General features: G+C 34.1%; 2 protein-coding genes across 3 annotated transcripts; both read right to left on the bottom strand.

The window, feature by feature from the left end:
- Positions 1-7,615: 7,615 nt before the first annotated feature.
- Positions 7,616-11,853, bottom strand: LOC114917101 (uncharacterized). Of its 2 annotated transcripts, XM_083059499.1 has the most exons (5): positions 9,823-11,853; positions 9,617-9,738; positions 9,446-9,547; positions 9,301-9,372; positions 7,616-9,225 (listed from the first exon to the last, which is right to left on the bottom strand). In XM_083059499.1, the coding sequence occupies exons 1-5, from the start codon at positions 10,214-10,216 to the stop codon at positions 9,205-9,207; spliced, it is 711 nt and encodes a 236-aa protein (XP_082915625.1). In that variant the 5' UTR covers positions 10,217-11,853; the 3' UTR covers positions 7,616-9,204. The 2 variants fall into 2 exon arrangements, with proteins under 2 accessions (XP_082915625.1, XP_082915624.1); XM_083059498.1 differs by having other exon boundaries at positions 9,446-9,738.
- Positions 11,854-11,997: 144 nt separating this feature from the next.
- Positions 11,998-16,053, bottom strand: LOC109805010 (malate dehydrogenase, cytoplasmic). Its single transcript, XM_020366937.3, has 7 exons — positions 15,898-16,053; positions 14,775-14,933; positions 14,465-14,640; positions 13,626-13,903; positions 13,399-13,534; positions 13,182-13,293; positions 11,998-12,331 (listed from the first exon to the last, which is right to left on the bottom strand). The coding sequence occupies exons 1-7, from the start codon at positions 15,938-15,940 to the stop codon at positions 12,237-12,239; spliced, it is 999 nt and encodes a 332-aa protein (XP_020222526.1). The 5' UTR covers positions 15,941-16,053; the 3' UTR covers positions 11,998-12,236.
- Positions 16,054-16,382: the final 329 nt, after the last annotated feature.

The raw sequence follows: 16,382 nt of genomic DNA, 5'->3' as shown, positions 1-16,382 counted from the left end.
TGAGTCACAAACTTGAGAAAAGGTATAAGATGATGAATTGAAAGAGCTTACATCAAGAAGGAATTAAAAAAGAAAGGATCTTGAGAAGGGAAAAAGAATATAGCCTTTATGGAAGAACTAGTACTCGTTCTCTTAGAAGTTATAAGAGAAAGGATTGCCTTGAAGAAAAAAAAAAAAAGCGTTTTGGTGAGAAATCTAACTTGTGAGGCTTTGGGAAGGGTTATGGGTAGGGATGGCAAATATATTCGTACCCGCGGGTAATACCTGAATCCATCCCGACTTTGACGGGGAATACCCGGTTTGACCGGGTACGGGTACGGGTACGGGTAAAACTCGATATATTAAATCGGGTATGGGTACGGGTACGGGTACGGGTACGGGTACGGGTATGTACTTACCCGCCCTGTACCCGTACCCGTACCCGTCCCCGTTCCCATTTTTAATTTAATACCCACTTTCAATTTAATTTTATTAAAGAATTTTAATATTTTTTTATGTGTGATTATTTATTATAATATGAGAAAAAGAAATAACCTAATTATAATTATAATATAATTAAAAAATAATTTAAAAATATTATATTTTTAAAAAAAATAAAAAATAAAAAATTTGATGGGTACGGGTACGGGTATACCCGATACCCGACGGGGACGGGGATGGGGACGGGGACAGGGATGAGTTTGGCTCACGGGGACGGGGACGGGTATCATAAAACCCGTACCCGCCCCGCCCTGTTGCCATCCCTAGTTATGGGTGTGTCACCTTTCCCACTAACTTAACCCATTACTAGCTTGTCCACCTTCTCTTAAAACTAGCTCAACCCACAAAACATCACTAACACAATCTTATTTAAGTTATCAATTTGTACAATAAATTTAATTCTTATTAAAATTTAAATAAAACCACTTAAACAACCATTAATAAAGTTACAAGTTTATTAATAGTTTGTTTGAATGAAAAATTTTAGAAATTCAAGAAATTTAAAATTTTTAAAATTTGAATTATTTTGATTTTAATTTTTATCATTTTTTTAATGTTTTATTTAGATAAGTTAATTCAAATTTATTAAATTTTAAATTCTTAGTTTTCATATGATAATTTGATTTCCACCATAAATAAAATTGATTTATATATTTGTGTGTTTGTGTGTGTTGAAATTTTAAGTTTAAATTTTATAAAAATAAATATTAGCCAATTTTTAAATATTTGAGTTTTAAAAATTAATATTAGATAATATTTACAAATTTAAAAAATATTTTTGAATATTAAATAATTGAAAAAAATTAATATTCTTTATGTTGACCTTTTTGAAAAGAATTTGAAAATTTTTAAATTTTTACTTTTTTAAGAGAATTTGAAATTTTAGTATTTTAAGAAATTTTACAAATGTTTAGATTTCAAATTATTTATAAATTCTTCATCCTATTAAAGCATTTCACCCCAAATCATTTGAAATTCTTAAAAAAAATGAATTACTCTATTTAAATTTTTTATCCAAATATACTCTAATGATGTTTGGACACGAATATTGAAATATAATTTTTTCTAATTATAAAAACTAAAATTTGATTTTTTATTTAAAAAATTGAAAAGAAATTTACCTAAAAAGCATATTTAAACTTTTATTGTATTTATTTTTATTGTTATAGGTTGTTTTAATTCCTAAACGAGTTAATCCATTATGATACTTTCAAACGTGAGACAAGTTGTAATGAATTAATAACTATAGCTTTTATCATTTTTTATAACTACTGTCATATCTTGTTGCTATTGTTTAATATTATATATATATATATATATATATATATATATATATATATATACTTTAAGAACTCAATAAAATTGGGCAGATTAATTCCAATTTATTTAAGATAAAAATAAGAAAAAGAAATAAAAATCTTACTCTGTTTTCTGTTAAGAAAATGTAAAGGAAGAAAATAACATAGACATACAATTAAAAGATTCTTACAATTAATTTTTTTAGTTTCAAAAAATAATATGACAAGACATAATTTCAGTACCGAAATAAAGTTTTCTCTTCGAAAATACAGACTAACGATATCTCCCAAGTCGCAACCAACAACTGAAAACTAATCCCTTTGAAAGTGAGGAAAACACCCATGGATAACCTCTCCCAACAAAGCATCTTTTCTTATATAATCAAAAGTCAAACCGTTATTAGTATAAGGCTTTTTGACCCAAGTAATTAAAAAAAAAATACACAAAATAAATTTAAAAAAAAACAATTTATCAAAATAGGTAGTTTTGGACATGTCAGCGTTGACTGGGCATGGATGGCGCCTGGGGGTTGGGTGTTTTTTAGAAAACGCCTCCCCCCAGGCGCCATCCATGCTGAGGTGGCATTGTGCAAAGAAAACGCCCAGGGGGGAGGCGTCATGCACACGCGGCACGTTTGTGTTGAAAACGCCCCACCCCCAGGCGCCATGTGTGCCTATGTGGCATGCACTGAACGCGCCTCCCCCCAGGCGCCATTTGTGCACTGTTCCTCCTTCCCTCATTTTTTTAAATCATAGTTTTAAAAACCGGACCAGTCATCGAACCGGTTAAGGTACTGGGTCAGTGGGTCAAAGGTTGAACCGGTGGGTCACTAGTTGAACCGCATGACTCGATTTTTATTTATTTTTATTAAAAAGTATTCATATTAAATATATTTTATACTTATAAATTTTAATAAATTCATATCTTATTTTAAATTTTAATTTTTCTATCTTATTTAAAATTATTTTTATTTTTATTTTGTAAAAAAATACATAAAAAAATTACATGTTAAACGGTATATTAATACAAATTAAAAATATAAATAATATGTACATATATAATATGCTTGCAATTAATATCAGAAAATAATATATGTAATATTTACATAAATATTGCATTATTAAATATATAATTTAAAATTAATAATATACTATAAAAGTTATTTAAGTTGTATATATTGCAAACAAATATATTAGAACAAGTAGTCATTGTTATATTTAATAAGACTCATTGCTTTTTCATTAAGAGATTCAATTTTCATTATTATTTTTGTGATTTATGGTCCCTTAAAAAATTTATAAAAAAAAGTGGTTGAACCGGTTTGACCCACCGGTTCACCGGTTTAACCAGAAAATTGACCGGTTCAATCCGGTTTGAAAAGGGTCGACTGCATAACCGATCCAATTTCAAATTCGGACCGGCTGGACCACCGGTTCTCGGTCCAACCAGTCCGACCGGTCGGGTCGGTCCGGGTTTTAAAACACTGGTTTAAATGATGCTCATGGGAGATGGTGGGGGTGCTGATAATATTTGTGCAAAAACGCTTGAGGTTCCGGCGCTTTTAGAATACGTGTGTTGCTCACATTTGCTCACAGAAGTTTTATTTAGACGTTTATCAGGTATGTTTTGAATTTTAATTATTTTAAAGTAAGAAAAAAATATAAATAGAAAATTTTAATTATATTATGGTGGGGGTTCGTCTTCCCATCATCCAGGTTTAGGGCATGATTTGAATACAGCATTAGCAGCGGAAGCTGGAAGTCCTGAGGGAGATGGTGATGAGTTAGTTCGGAGGAACCCAGATCGTGGTGCTCGCCATAGACAACGGCAATGTATCCTAAGTCCCCGTGAGCAGCACATGAGGAGAAATGAATAGGTAATTTGAATAATAAGTTGTTAGTACTTAAACTTAATTCATTGTTTGATATTTATTTATTTACCTAAATGTTAACTTTACTAATATTAAATTTTTTTGACAGTTGATATGCCACTGGACCACGCTGGTTACACGCTCCAGAAAGACGAGAATACGTTGAAGAAGTAATTTGTATTTGTTTTAATAGTTACTGTAAACTTTGTTGTAATTATTTTATTGTATAACTGAACAATTTAATTAAACTAGAATTGACATATGATATAACTATGGAGGAATTTTATTCTTTAAATACACTGCAACATACAAACTTGTTATGCGTTATTGAATACATCTTCAACCAGCACAGGGCAATTGGTTCTATTATGCCCTTCACGCCTACAATGTCCACATCGTTGCCTCCTTTGGGATTCAGTCCAATCCATTTCATTTCTAATGCGCGTGGATTTTGGGTGTCCCTTTGTACGTATCATTGTCTCATCTGGAACTATACGAGGTCCATTAGTAGGTTGAATATTTTCTTCACTTCCAAGTGGGAACCATTGACCTGAATATGCCGCTTTGATGTATTCGTTAGTGTATGCGGCATCAACAAAAGTTAATGGATCTATACGAACGTGTGCACAGGCTGCTATTGCATGTGAACATGGATATCTATACGCCTGAAAAGCACCACACTCACATTTTCTTTCATTTAGAAAAACATTGAAAACCTTCCCACCTCGTTGTGTGACTGCATTGAAGATTTCTTCAACTTCAAATCTTGTAGACTCATAATCATACCTGCGAACGAAATGAGAGGTTGCTTCTTGTTGATTTGTTTCCATAGCATCCATTAACTTCTGACAGTAACGTTTACCCAGAGTAAGGTCAGCGTTTGCCTGACCTAACCTTTGAATAAAATACTCCACCAACCTAGCATACGTGCATTTAACTAGCGCAGTTATAGGCAAGTTTCGTGCACCCTTAAGGACTTTGTTGACTGCCTCGGAAAAATTTGTTGTCATGTGTCCATATCGACGTCCTTCTTCGTCGTGTGCGATTGCCCATTTTTCAAGGGAAATGCCATCAATCCAACGACAAATTTCAGGGCTGACCTCACGGAACCTTTCCAACCTTCTTTCAAATCTATGCTTGTTGGTTGTGTACCCTGCCATATAAGAAGTTTATGTATTAATATTTATAAAATTATAGTAAACATTACACCATATAAATAACAATAAAGTGTTTAGTACCTATGTTAATCAATTCTTCTTTAAGTTTAGTATTCTTGAATCGGTGGTTGAAGTTGCTAGCGATGTGTCGAATGCTATATACATGATATGCTTGAGGTGGTTGCCACCCTTGGGCATTTGCCACTGCTGACTTTATGCTTTGGTGTCGATCACTTATTAAACAAATACCTTGTTTTCTCGTAACATACCGACGAATGTTAGACAAAAACCATGACCAATCGCTTAGTGTTTCTCCTTCTACTATTGCAAATGCAAGTGGTAACACACGAGCATTTCCATCTTGTGTCGTAGCGATTAGTAGTGTGCCTCGGTACTTTCCATACAAAAATGTCCCATCTATTTGTATAATGGGTTTAGTGTAGTTGAAGGCATCACATGCTGGTTTAAATGTCCAAAAGACTCTACGAAATTGATGGAAATTTGGATCCACTATATTGTTTGACACGTACTCAGTGGTTTCAAGTTTATACACAGACCCAGGACAACATTCAACCATCCTATCCAACCACCTTGGTAGAAGATCATATGAGTCACTCCAGTCACCATAAACCCTCTCAATTGCCTTTTGTTTGGCTTTCCATGCCTTCCGATACGACACCTTATAGTTGAATTGTCCACTAATTCTTTCTTGAATTAGAGAAATCGAAATGGAAGCATCTTCCCTAACCATACCTACAAATATATGGTAACCATGTTAGAAAAAGTCATATGATAAGTTTTAACTCCATAGTTCAATATGCACTAACCTAATATACAACAACATATGAACTCAGAGTCCAATTTGTTGTGATCTTGAGATAGCATGGGGTTAATACATGTGTGTGTCCCGCCCCATTTCTTGATGACTCATTTGTTGTTCAATTTACTAGACATAATTGCCCTTAGTTTCCAAGGACAACCTTCATTGTTATTAGGGCATTTGACAGAGAAAACCCTTTAGCCAGACTCAACAACAACAAAAATTTGATGTGCATTCATAGAATAATGTTTAACAGCCATCTGTACATCATTTTTTGTGTGAAAACGAAGGCCGATATATAGCTCGTCGCCAACTCTCCAAGAATTAGGGACATCTAAACCACGATACCAACTCTCTTGATCTGGATGATTCCAGTCAATATAACTGTAATGTGGAGTTCCTGTCCAAAATGGATTATTTGAAGGTCCTACATGGGAAAAAAATGTTAAGTCAATATCCATATTATTTATCAAACTAATACAACTTGAAATAAACCTGATTCAGTTGGCTGGGGAGGTTCAACTTCAAATGGTGATTGCACGCTGACATTGTTGTTTGCATTGACATCTTGTTCATCCTCTGTATTAGATGAATTCAATTTGTCGGCTTCATCACCTTGTCCCAGATTGATATCATCGTCACTCAAGTTTGTCTTAAAATCAATGTGTGAGTCAGGATGATTGATTGGTGGTGACATTGGAACATTTCTGGGTTGTAAATTAGGGATGTTAGTTACCGGATAAGATGTTGTTTGTTCAAATTCATGATGACTAGTGGTTGCCTGAGTTTCATTAACATGAATTGAAGATGACACAACGACATCTACATGAACATACAATTCAATCATATTCATTTTATATTGGCTCTCAAAGCTATCAAACATACACTCAAGATCTTCATCATCACATACATCAACACTTTCATATGATACAGGATCAAGACAACATAAATATCTACATTGTATGTTGGAGATAATTTGATTAGCATTAAGATGTAACTTTGCATGATTTTTTTTTCTTTAAATATTCAACATCAATACCACGACTAATACGTATTGTTTTATGACTACCCACAAATGAACAACCCTCAGCAGTTTGGTTAATTGTACCATTGTAATACACTACACAAATGAAAGACATGATTTAAACGAAATTTAACAGATACTAAATAACAAACACAGCAGCTATGCAACAAATCACATAACAAAACAAACTAAAGCCAAAAAAGTTGGATGGTGAAATATTTTCAATGGCATTCGTATATTTATAGACCCATGAACAGTGCATTTGTCTACAAATACATGATCTACACCGTTGATTCTGTGGGTGCGATCTGGGCCGTTCGTTTCCCCTGCTACAAGGAGACAACACATCTGACAGGTGAACAGTGACGGATTACAAATCGATATGATCTACACCGTTAATTCTGTCGATGCGATCACGGCCGTTCATTTCCCCTGCTACTAGGAGACAACACATCTGACCCATGAACAGTGACGAATTTACTTTCGAGATGATCTACACCGTTGATTCTGTCGGTGCGATCTGGGCCGTTCGTTTCCCCTGCTACAAGGAGACAACACATCTGACCGATGAACAGTTACGTATTTAAATTCAAGATGATCTACACCGTTGATTTTTTCGGTGCGATCAGGGCCGTTCGTTTCTCCTGTTACTAGGAGACAACAACTCTGACCAATGAACACTGATCGATTTAAATTTCAGATGATCTACACCGTTGATTCTGTCGGTGCGATCAGGGCTGTTCGTTTCCCCTGCTACTAGGAGACAACACATCTGACCGATGAACAGTGACGGCTTACAAATCGATATGATCTACACCGTTTAATCTGTCGGTGCGATCATGGCCGTCCGTTTCCCCTGCTACTAGGAGACAACACATCTGACCCATGAACAGTTACAGATTTAAAAAAATACATGATCTAGACCGTTAATTTTGTCGGTGCGATCACGGCCGTTCATTTCCCCTACTACTAGGAGACAACACATCTGACCCATGAACAGTGACGAATTTACTTTCGAGATGATCTACACCGTTGATTATGTCGGTGCGATCTGGGCCGTTCGTTTCCCCTGCTACAAGGAGACAACACATCTGACCGATGAACAGTTACGTATTTAAATTCAAGATGATCTACACCGTTGATTCTGTCGGTGCGATCAGGGCCGTTCGTTTCTCCTGTTACTAGGAGACAACAACTATGACCAATGAACACTGATCGATTTAAATTTCAGATGATCTACACCGTTGATTCTGTCGGTGCGATCAGGGCTGTTCGTTTCCCCTGCTACTAGGAGACAACACATCTGACCGATGAACAGTGACAGCTTACAAATCGATATGATCTACACCGTTTAATCTGTCGGTGCGATCATGGCCGTCCGTTTCCCCTGCTACTAGGAGACAACACATCTGACCCATGAACAGTTACAGATTTTAAAAATACATGATCTAGACCGTTGATTCTGTCGGTGCGATCACGGCCGTTCATTTAACCTACTTTATACTTTACATTTTCAAATTTTATTTTTCATTGTAACCAATATATTATCACATTTGTTAATCACAAACGTAAATATTATTAATACTTCAACACTTTACTACTACATTCAAATTAAGACAATACTTTTAAACTTCAACAAACACTTAACTATTGTTTAACAACAACGACAACAATAACATGAAGTTAACAAAGTAAACACTGACTGTTTACAAAATAAACAACGCTACAAACAACAAAACATTGACTCCACACTTATACGGTAACCTACATGAAGTTTAGCTGTCTTTCAAATGAATTGACCATGTTCCACATCTGCAATTGTGGAGGCTCAAGATCTTCTAAAGTAACAAACAAATTCAGTAGTAATTCATTCGGGTCTTCTGCAAATTTGTGAAACATGAATGCCACATCTTCATCACAGGTTAAAGGATATGGAGTATATTGCTTTCCTCCATCTTCATATCTAACTGGACAACGATAATGAACTTGACTTATGCATTTGTTATCCCCTTTGATCAACCTCCTATGTACCTCATTCAACAAATCAACAAGTGTCATGTCTTCGTTAACTTTGATAACTCTCCCACTAGATGGCATTTGTATGGCATAATCAAGACCGTACTGAGTTTGAAATATCTGAACATTTTGAAACACAAGAGCAAACACTGTTGCTGAACCCATTCTTCGAACTCACTACTACAATATGTCTATCTTAAGTTGAAGAGAAAGTGTCAGAACATCTATAGAACAAACACACACACACACACACTTATATTTATAGGTAGATGGACAAACCCTAAAATAATAAAATAATATGAAGTGCATAATTTAACAATTTTTTTTTCATTACAAAATTAAAAAACAACAACAACAAATACATATAACTAAAGTGCACAATAAATATTTAATAAATAATAACTTTTTTTTTTCACGAATATTTAATAACAATATTATCCAAATTTAAATATTACAATCCACAATAAAATTTACATTACAACCATTCGAATTAAAAATAAACCTAAAACTAAATTACAAATACTTTTTTCTCATCAAATCAGATATCCTTCGGAATAACCTGAAAAAATTTTAACATACATTTGTTAAACAATATTACTTACAAAATTAATTTTATTTAACTAATACTACTCACCCATTTTATATTATTTTTAGTTATATTGAGGAAGTAAGGATCACGGAAACGCCTGGGGGCAAACACAACAACCTAAACAAAAAACAAACACATTCAATTCAACACATAAATAACATATAATTTCATTTTATACAACAAATTTTACCTGTTTCAGAATTAACACACACCCCACAACAATGTCTTCCCCATATTGTCGGTGTTGCTTAACTTTGTAATGTAAGCTTGCACCAATCGCTGCAATTGGGTCCTGAAATAAATATTTACAATTAATTACAAAACATTTTCTTTTAATGTATAACAAATTCACTAACCATACCTTTAAATTAATAATATAATTTCCCTGTCCAGTTGGGGTCATAGACTTCACAAAAGCAACAACTGTTGGGACTCTTAGTAAATTGTGGTTGATATTAATCAATGGAGTCACTTCAGGTAGACCTATTGTTAAAAAAATACAAAATATAATTAACATTATTTGCATCATTAAATTAACACACATGAAACTTAATATGCTAAACAAACCTCTAGATTTCACATAATGCATAGCATAGCGCCACGAGTTAGAGTTGAACACCAACATCGCAGGTCCATTAAGATCAGCCAAAAACTCTTGTGTTGGCAACGGATTTTCAGCTTCCCTGTTCCTCATTGTAGCTTGGACCAAACCAGCTGGTCCAGGAATAACACGGCCAATGTCACGTGTACTCGATGTCTCTTCGTCATCATCCCCAAGTTTTGGTGTAGGGGGTGACAACGGAGACAATGGCTCCTGTTCTCGAGCCTCTTCAGCCTGTCTTGCTGCCATTGCACTTCTCATTGACGCCAACAATTGTTCATCTGTCCATACTTCATTTGATGGAACAATGTCTACTTCGTCATCACTATCAGGTACGTAATCAATACCTCTACGAGACATTCCTAATCAAATACAATTCAAAATAAATTTTCCAATAATATTATGTCTCAAATTTTAAAATTTTAAATATTCAGTATAATATCACAACTATTAAAATTGCAATAATTACATATTATCAATTAAAAAATTAAAATTATTTATATTTTTTAATTTAAAAAAAAAAATTGCCCACTGGAACGGCCCGTTCTGACATTCAGAACGGCCCGTTCTGATTTTAGAACGGCCCGTTTTGATTTCAGAACGGCCCGTTCTTAGCGAGAAGCACATTTCAACGTTTTTAAAAATTGGAACGGCCCGTTCTGAATACGTGCTTTCTCAGAACGGCCCGTTCCCACTTTATACCTTACGTGTTTGGGGTACGTATTTAAAAAAAAATTTATACTTCAATTTTTACACCACTCTACTCAACAAAATAATCAATCATACAACATACAATATATTATAAAAATTTAAATATAAATTTATAACAATTTAAATACATTACTTACTTGCAGGACCACCAAATAAGAAACTAGGACCACAAACTGAAACCGGGGAAATGAATCTCGTGCAACCCAATACACTTATTTAGTGTCATTTGATAGCGCCTGTCCCTGAGGCGTTTTGCAAACAAAATTACCCACACTTACCGGGGGGAGGGGATAACTGATAGTGGATGGCGCCCAGGGTGGAGGCGCGTTCAGTGCGTGCCACATAGGCACACATGGCGCCTGGGGGTGGGGCGTTTTCAACACAAACGTGCCACGTGTGCATGGCGCCTCCCCCCTGGGCGTTTTCTTTGCACAATGTCACCTCAGCATGGATGGCGCCTGGGGGGAGGCGTTTTCTAAAAAACGCCCAACCCCCAGGCGCCATTCATGCCCAGTCAGCGCTGACATGTCAAAAATTACCTATTTTGATAAATTGTTTTTTTTTTAATTTATTTTGTGTATTTTTATTTTTTTTTTAATTACTTGGGTCAAAAAGCCTTAGTATAAATTATAAAGACTCCGTCTCAAACTGTCCAGCAAGTGATCTAAACTTTGTTTATAACTCCCTCTTGCCTTTTCAATGAGTTGAAAAGTGTTGACATTTTCCTTTAACACTGATTAAAATTCTTTGAAAAATACTCCATACGTTTCAAATTGACATTTAAAATAAGAGTTAAAATATTTTTTAAAATTCCTATCATTTCACTTTACCTTTTAATCCTATAATTTAATATAAACATTTTGTCACTATATTTATATTTTCCAATCATTTTTAATCTTTATAATTTTTATAATTGAAAATAAAATTTTTTAGTCTCTATATTTATAACTTTTTTAATCCTTTTATTTACTATTATTAATTATTCTTATATAACAGTCTGTTTTGTGTTGGCATAAAATGTCGTTAATTTTTTAAAATTATTCTTATTTAGGTTTATTAAGGTTTCGGGTCTCTTTGTATCCTCAGGACTCATTGTTTAAATACCCCATTATTATTTACCCTCAAAATAACCCTAGGACATTTCGTCTCGTGAGAAAAATTCAAAAATAAAAATACTTTAACTCTTAATATATATTTCATTAAAAACCTAAACTTTAATCAATATGAAGAAAGGAAAAATAAGATAATGCTAAACCGTCAATCCATATAACATGAAGGGTGTGCAAAATTATGGATGATGGCCTTGCTGCGCAATACAAAGTGCATAACACTCAATCACAAGGCATAATGCATAGATGCATGTGTATGCACGCTTGTGCATTCCCACAAACACCAAAATTCTTGTACACAGCCATCATAAACACACGAAATAGTTCAAGCCCTAAAAGCATGGGGCACTAAAGCACATAATATTAGGACTAGTCCAATTTAACATGTGGCCCATGGTCCAAAACGGTAAGCTCAAATATCCTCCTAAAAAGGATTAGATGTTGCAATACAAGAAATTCCAATGAAAAGCAGACTCTCCACTGATAGTATCTAGAAGGAGCATTATTCAAAATTGAAGCTAAATCTATAGGCAAAACATGGGAACCTATAAGCAATGTGTCTAAGAGAGGCATGAGTAAGCCAATGCCTTTTCCTCAGAAAGCTCATCTGCTGTCGAGTCCAACTTTTTCCTTGAGAACTCATCAATTGAAAGTCCTGCATCAAAATTGGAGGAATTATGTCAGATCAGATGCATTCACCAATGTAGAATTTTATATAGAGAGCAATTGAAGATGAGGAAAAATACCGTTATCATATAACCTTTTTCTAAGTTTTAACTTGATAGGGTGTTTGGTACACAATTTTTACTTTCTAGGAAATCTAAAGTTGAAAATGTTAATTTCTCATGTCTAATTTGTTATTAAAAAAAATATTCCTAAGAAACATAGTAACTAAATAAATAAATAAACTCAATAAAAACATTACATTTTATTATTTTCTTATTTAATAAAGTTAAAAAATTTGATTCCAAGGTATTATTTTTATATTATGATTAACCAAACAGATATTAACTATTGGTAGGAATCATATTTCCAAGAACCATGATTCCCTAGAATGAAAATTATTTTAGCATACTATATGCCCCTTAGCTCATGAGAAATGCACTAAAAGAATAGTTGGTAGCTTTTTTATTTTTTCTATTTTTCTAAAAATCTTGAGTAATTATGATAAATTAACTAAAACTAGTTTAATAAAAAAAAACATTTAAAAATAAGCATAAGCAAAATCAAAATTATGGATCTCACTTCTTATTTAAGAAGCCTTCCCCATGATGTATTAATTTTCAATAAATTTTAACTAATAGAAGAGTGTCTTAAAAGTAGCGTGTTAGAATATGTATTGCTAACCCTCCTCTTAACAATCACCGACTACAATGAAAGCAATGGGTGGCGTTAACTACTACGATGGTGATTGTTAATGTGGATAAATTAAATGTCATCGGTCTAGAAAAAATCTGCTCATGTTTAAAAAGATTTAATATACCACTAAGTGACAAAACACTTACCTTGAACTATTTTCCATTCCCCATTGGCACAAGTGACAGGGAATGAATAGATCAATCCAGCTGGAACATTGTAAGAACCATCAGAATATACTCCCATTGAGACCCAGGTGCCCTAAAATTGCAATGAAAAAATAATAATAATAATAATAAGCTTAGCTGGAGAGTGGAGACAAATACAGAACCTGAATTATAAAAATCAAACAAAAACCTAACCAACCTGAGGAGTTCCAAGAACCCAATCTCTAATATGGTCACAAGCAGCACTAGCAGCTGATAGTGCACTTGAAAGCTTTCTAGCTTTGATAATTGCAGCACCACGTTGTTGAACAGTAGTTATGAATTCTCCATTCAACCTTGAAAATGAAAAATTGCAAGAGTGCCTCAATAAATATAAAATAATATGATTTGCTAAAAGTCATAATTCACAGTATTCACATGGCATACCAGGCATCATCAGCTACAAGTGCGCGGACCGGCTTCTCCCCAGCTGGGGTTGCAACAGTTGCATGGTTAACATCGGGATACTGAGTTGATGAGTGATTGCCCCAGATAATGACATTCTTTACATCAGAAACCTGAACACTAAGTCTTTCAGAAATTTGGCCCAGTGCCCTATTGTGATCCAATCTAGTCAAACAAGAAATGTTCTTCTCGGGAATAGATGGAGCGAATTCCTTCAAGATCAATGCATTGGTGTTTGCTGGGTTAGCAACAACCAGAACCTGCAGATAATGCAGAGTCTTTCATAAATATTCCAAAAAAAAACATATAACTGAAATCAAGTTTTCAAAAACAAATACAGTACATATCTCATGAATAGAGTTAAGATTCCATCCTGATGGAATCACTAAGACTTCACCTTACATACATAATATATATGGACTAGGTGGAGCTTTTTCCACAATGCCTAATTCATTTGAAAATTAGCATCTACATCTACTAAAGGTGATCAAAGTTTGATGAACAAGTATAATAACTAGACGTAATTGCAGGGATACATATAAATTGGTTGCAGCTCCAAACAACAAATAAGTTCAGTATATCCACTAATATTTTATTGGTCTAATGTCTAGCACCACATCACAGTAACCAATAAATTAATAGTTTTCAATTAAGAGGTAAACCAACATGTCAAAAGCAATTTGACCCAAGCATCAAAATCAGTAAAAAAAACAAAACAAAACAAAAAAAAACAAAAAAAACAAGAGTTAAAGTTGACACAAAATATGGGAGAAACAAAGGCTAACTAAGAAAGGCCTGAAGACTCAGATGTAAGAGATTACCTTGCAGTTGGCAGCAGCGTGTTTTTCAAGTGCAGAAGCCTGGGACTTGTAAATGGAGACATTCTTAGACATCACATCTTTCCTCTCCATACCTTCTTTTCTTGGGAATCCACCAACCATCACCGCAATATTGACCCCAGTGCATGCCTCAGCCACATCAGTTGTAGCAACAACACCTGAAACAAAAAGGTTCACATGACTTAATAATCTTGTTGATCATATAAGCAACAGAAAACAATCCCATGTTAAGTTTATGATTGCTAATGCTATCCATGATGGTTATGTAACATTCAACAACGGTTAGCCAAACCTTTAAGAAGAGGGAATGCAGCATCCACCAATTCCATTTTAACCCCATTCAATGACTCTGCTGCAGGGGGAATGTCAAGCATGTGGAGGATCACAGGCTGGTCAGGACCCAACATCACTCCCCTAGCAATCATAGGGACAAGAGCATACCCAATTTGCCCTACAATTGATAAAAACATTTTGTTAGCACAATAACAAGATGAGAAGTAAATTGTCATGCATCCAAATACTGGCCGTATTCAATTTGAAGCAACCAAACGATCCACCATAAAACTACACTCGCAGAAAACATTGTAAAGTTTGATGAAATCAATATAAAAAAAACTTATAATAATACATACATCAACTAAATAAAAGGGGTAAAAAGGAGTACAGTAACACCATTTTTAAAAAGTTACAAAAAAAACCAATGGAATTGCATATGAAACAAACAAAGCGCACCACTAGAAAAATTCAAATTGAACAGGGCTTTTTATTTCCAGTTCAATGAAAGTGAACCATTGCAACAACACTTACTAAGAACAGAAATAAATAATCACACAACACAAGCATCGGATCCCATCCTTCCAATAATAGTAAAACAACTTTCCAGTTTCCCCAATGAATGCTAGTTATGTTACATAGTCAAATGTTTCTCGTACATTTACAGAAAAAAGAACAAATAAGAGCCATCGAATGATAAACAGAGCTAAAAGAAAATGACCCAAGACTACATCAGTTTCAACTTTCACTCCCCGATGCAACATAAAACACTACCATTTATCCATAATCATAACAAAACCAAAGTTAGCAAACAGTTACATTAGACATAAAAAATAAAAAAAATAAAAAAAAAGCAAACAACTGGTAAACAAATCTACACCAAAAACAAACACAACACACAAACATAAAGAATCTTCGGCGTTCATCACAGATCAGATCTGAGCAGCGAGCAGATCAAGATTCAAACACAAACGAAGACACCATTTTGACACAGACCCAGAATTTAAAACCATCAAACCAATTCAAAAACACGATCAGATCACAGATCTCGCATCAAAAACTCAAAAGGGTAAAATCAAGCGATCGTGATGAATCTAAAGAGTAGGAACGATAAGAACAGATTATGGCTATGAGAGGTATACCTGCAGCACCAGTGACGAGAACGCGAACTGGCTCTTTGGCCATTTTGGAAGAAATGGAATGAATCAAAGGAACTTGTTTGAGGCGCAGAAGAAAAAGAGTGATAGAGTGACTGTGTAAGAAATGAAGGTGGACTTGGGTATTTATTTGTGTGAAGACAGTGTTGCCACGCTATGACCTCAATGAAACGACGCCGCTTTCGTAGGTTTAACTTTAACGGCAAAAAGAAACCCAGCTATAACATAGTTAAAGAAAAATAATACAAAGTAGGCTTTACAATTTATTTAACTACAAATAATACTTGGAAGTTAGAACATATATTATGTTGTGCCATGTGTGAAGACTTTACTTAGACCGATCTGACTCGATGAAAAGATAAATAAAATTTTATAAAAAATTATTTTTTTTCAAAAATCAAACTCAATCTGTATCAAATTATATTTCAAAGATGATATATATATATATATATATATATATATATATTATA

Source organism: Cajanus cajan, chromosome 7 (genome assembly GCF_000230855.2).
Source record: "Cajanus cajan strain Asha chromosome 7, NIPB_CcT2T_4, whole genome shotgun sequence".
Classification (NCBI taxonomy): Eukaryota; Viridiplantae; Streptophyta; class Magnoliopsida; order Fabales; family Fabaceae; genus Cajanus; species Cajanus cajan.
The sequence above is the reverse complement of the archived record's forward strand: the minus strand, read 5'-3'. Positions and strand labels throughout refer to the sequence as shown.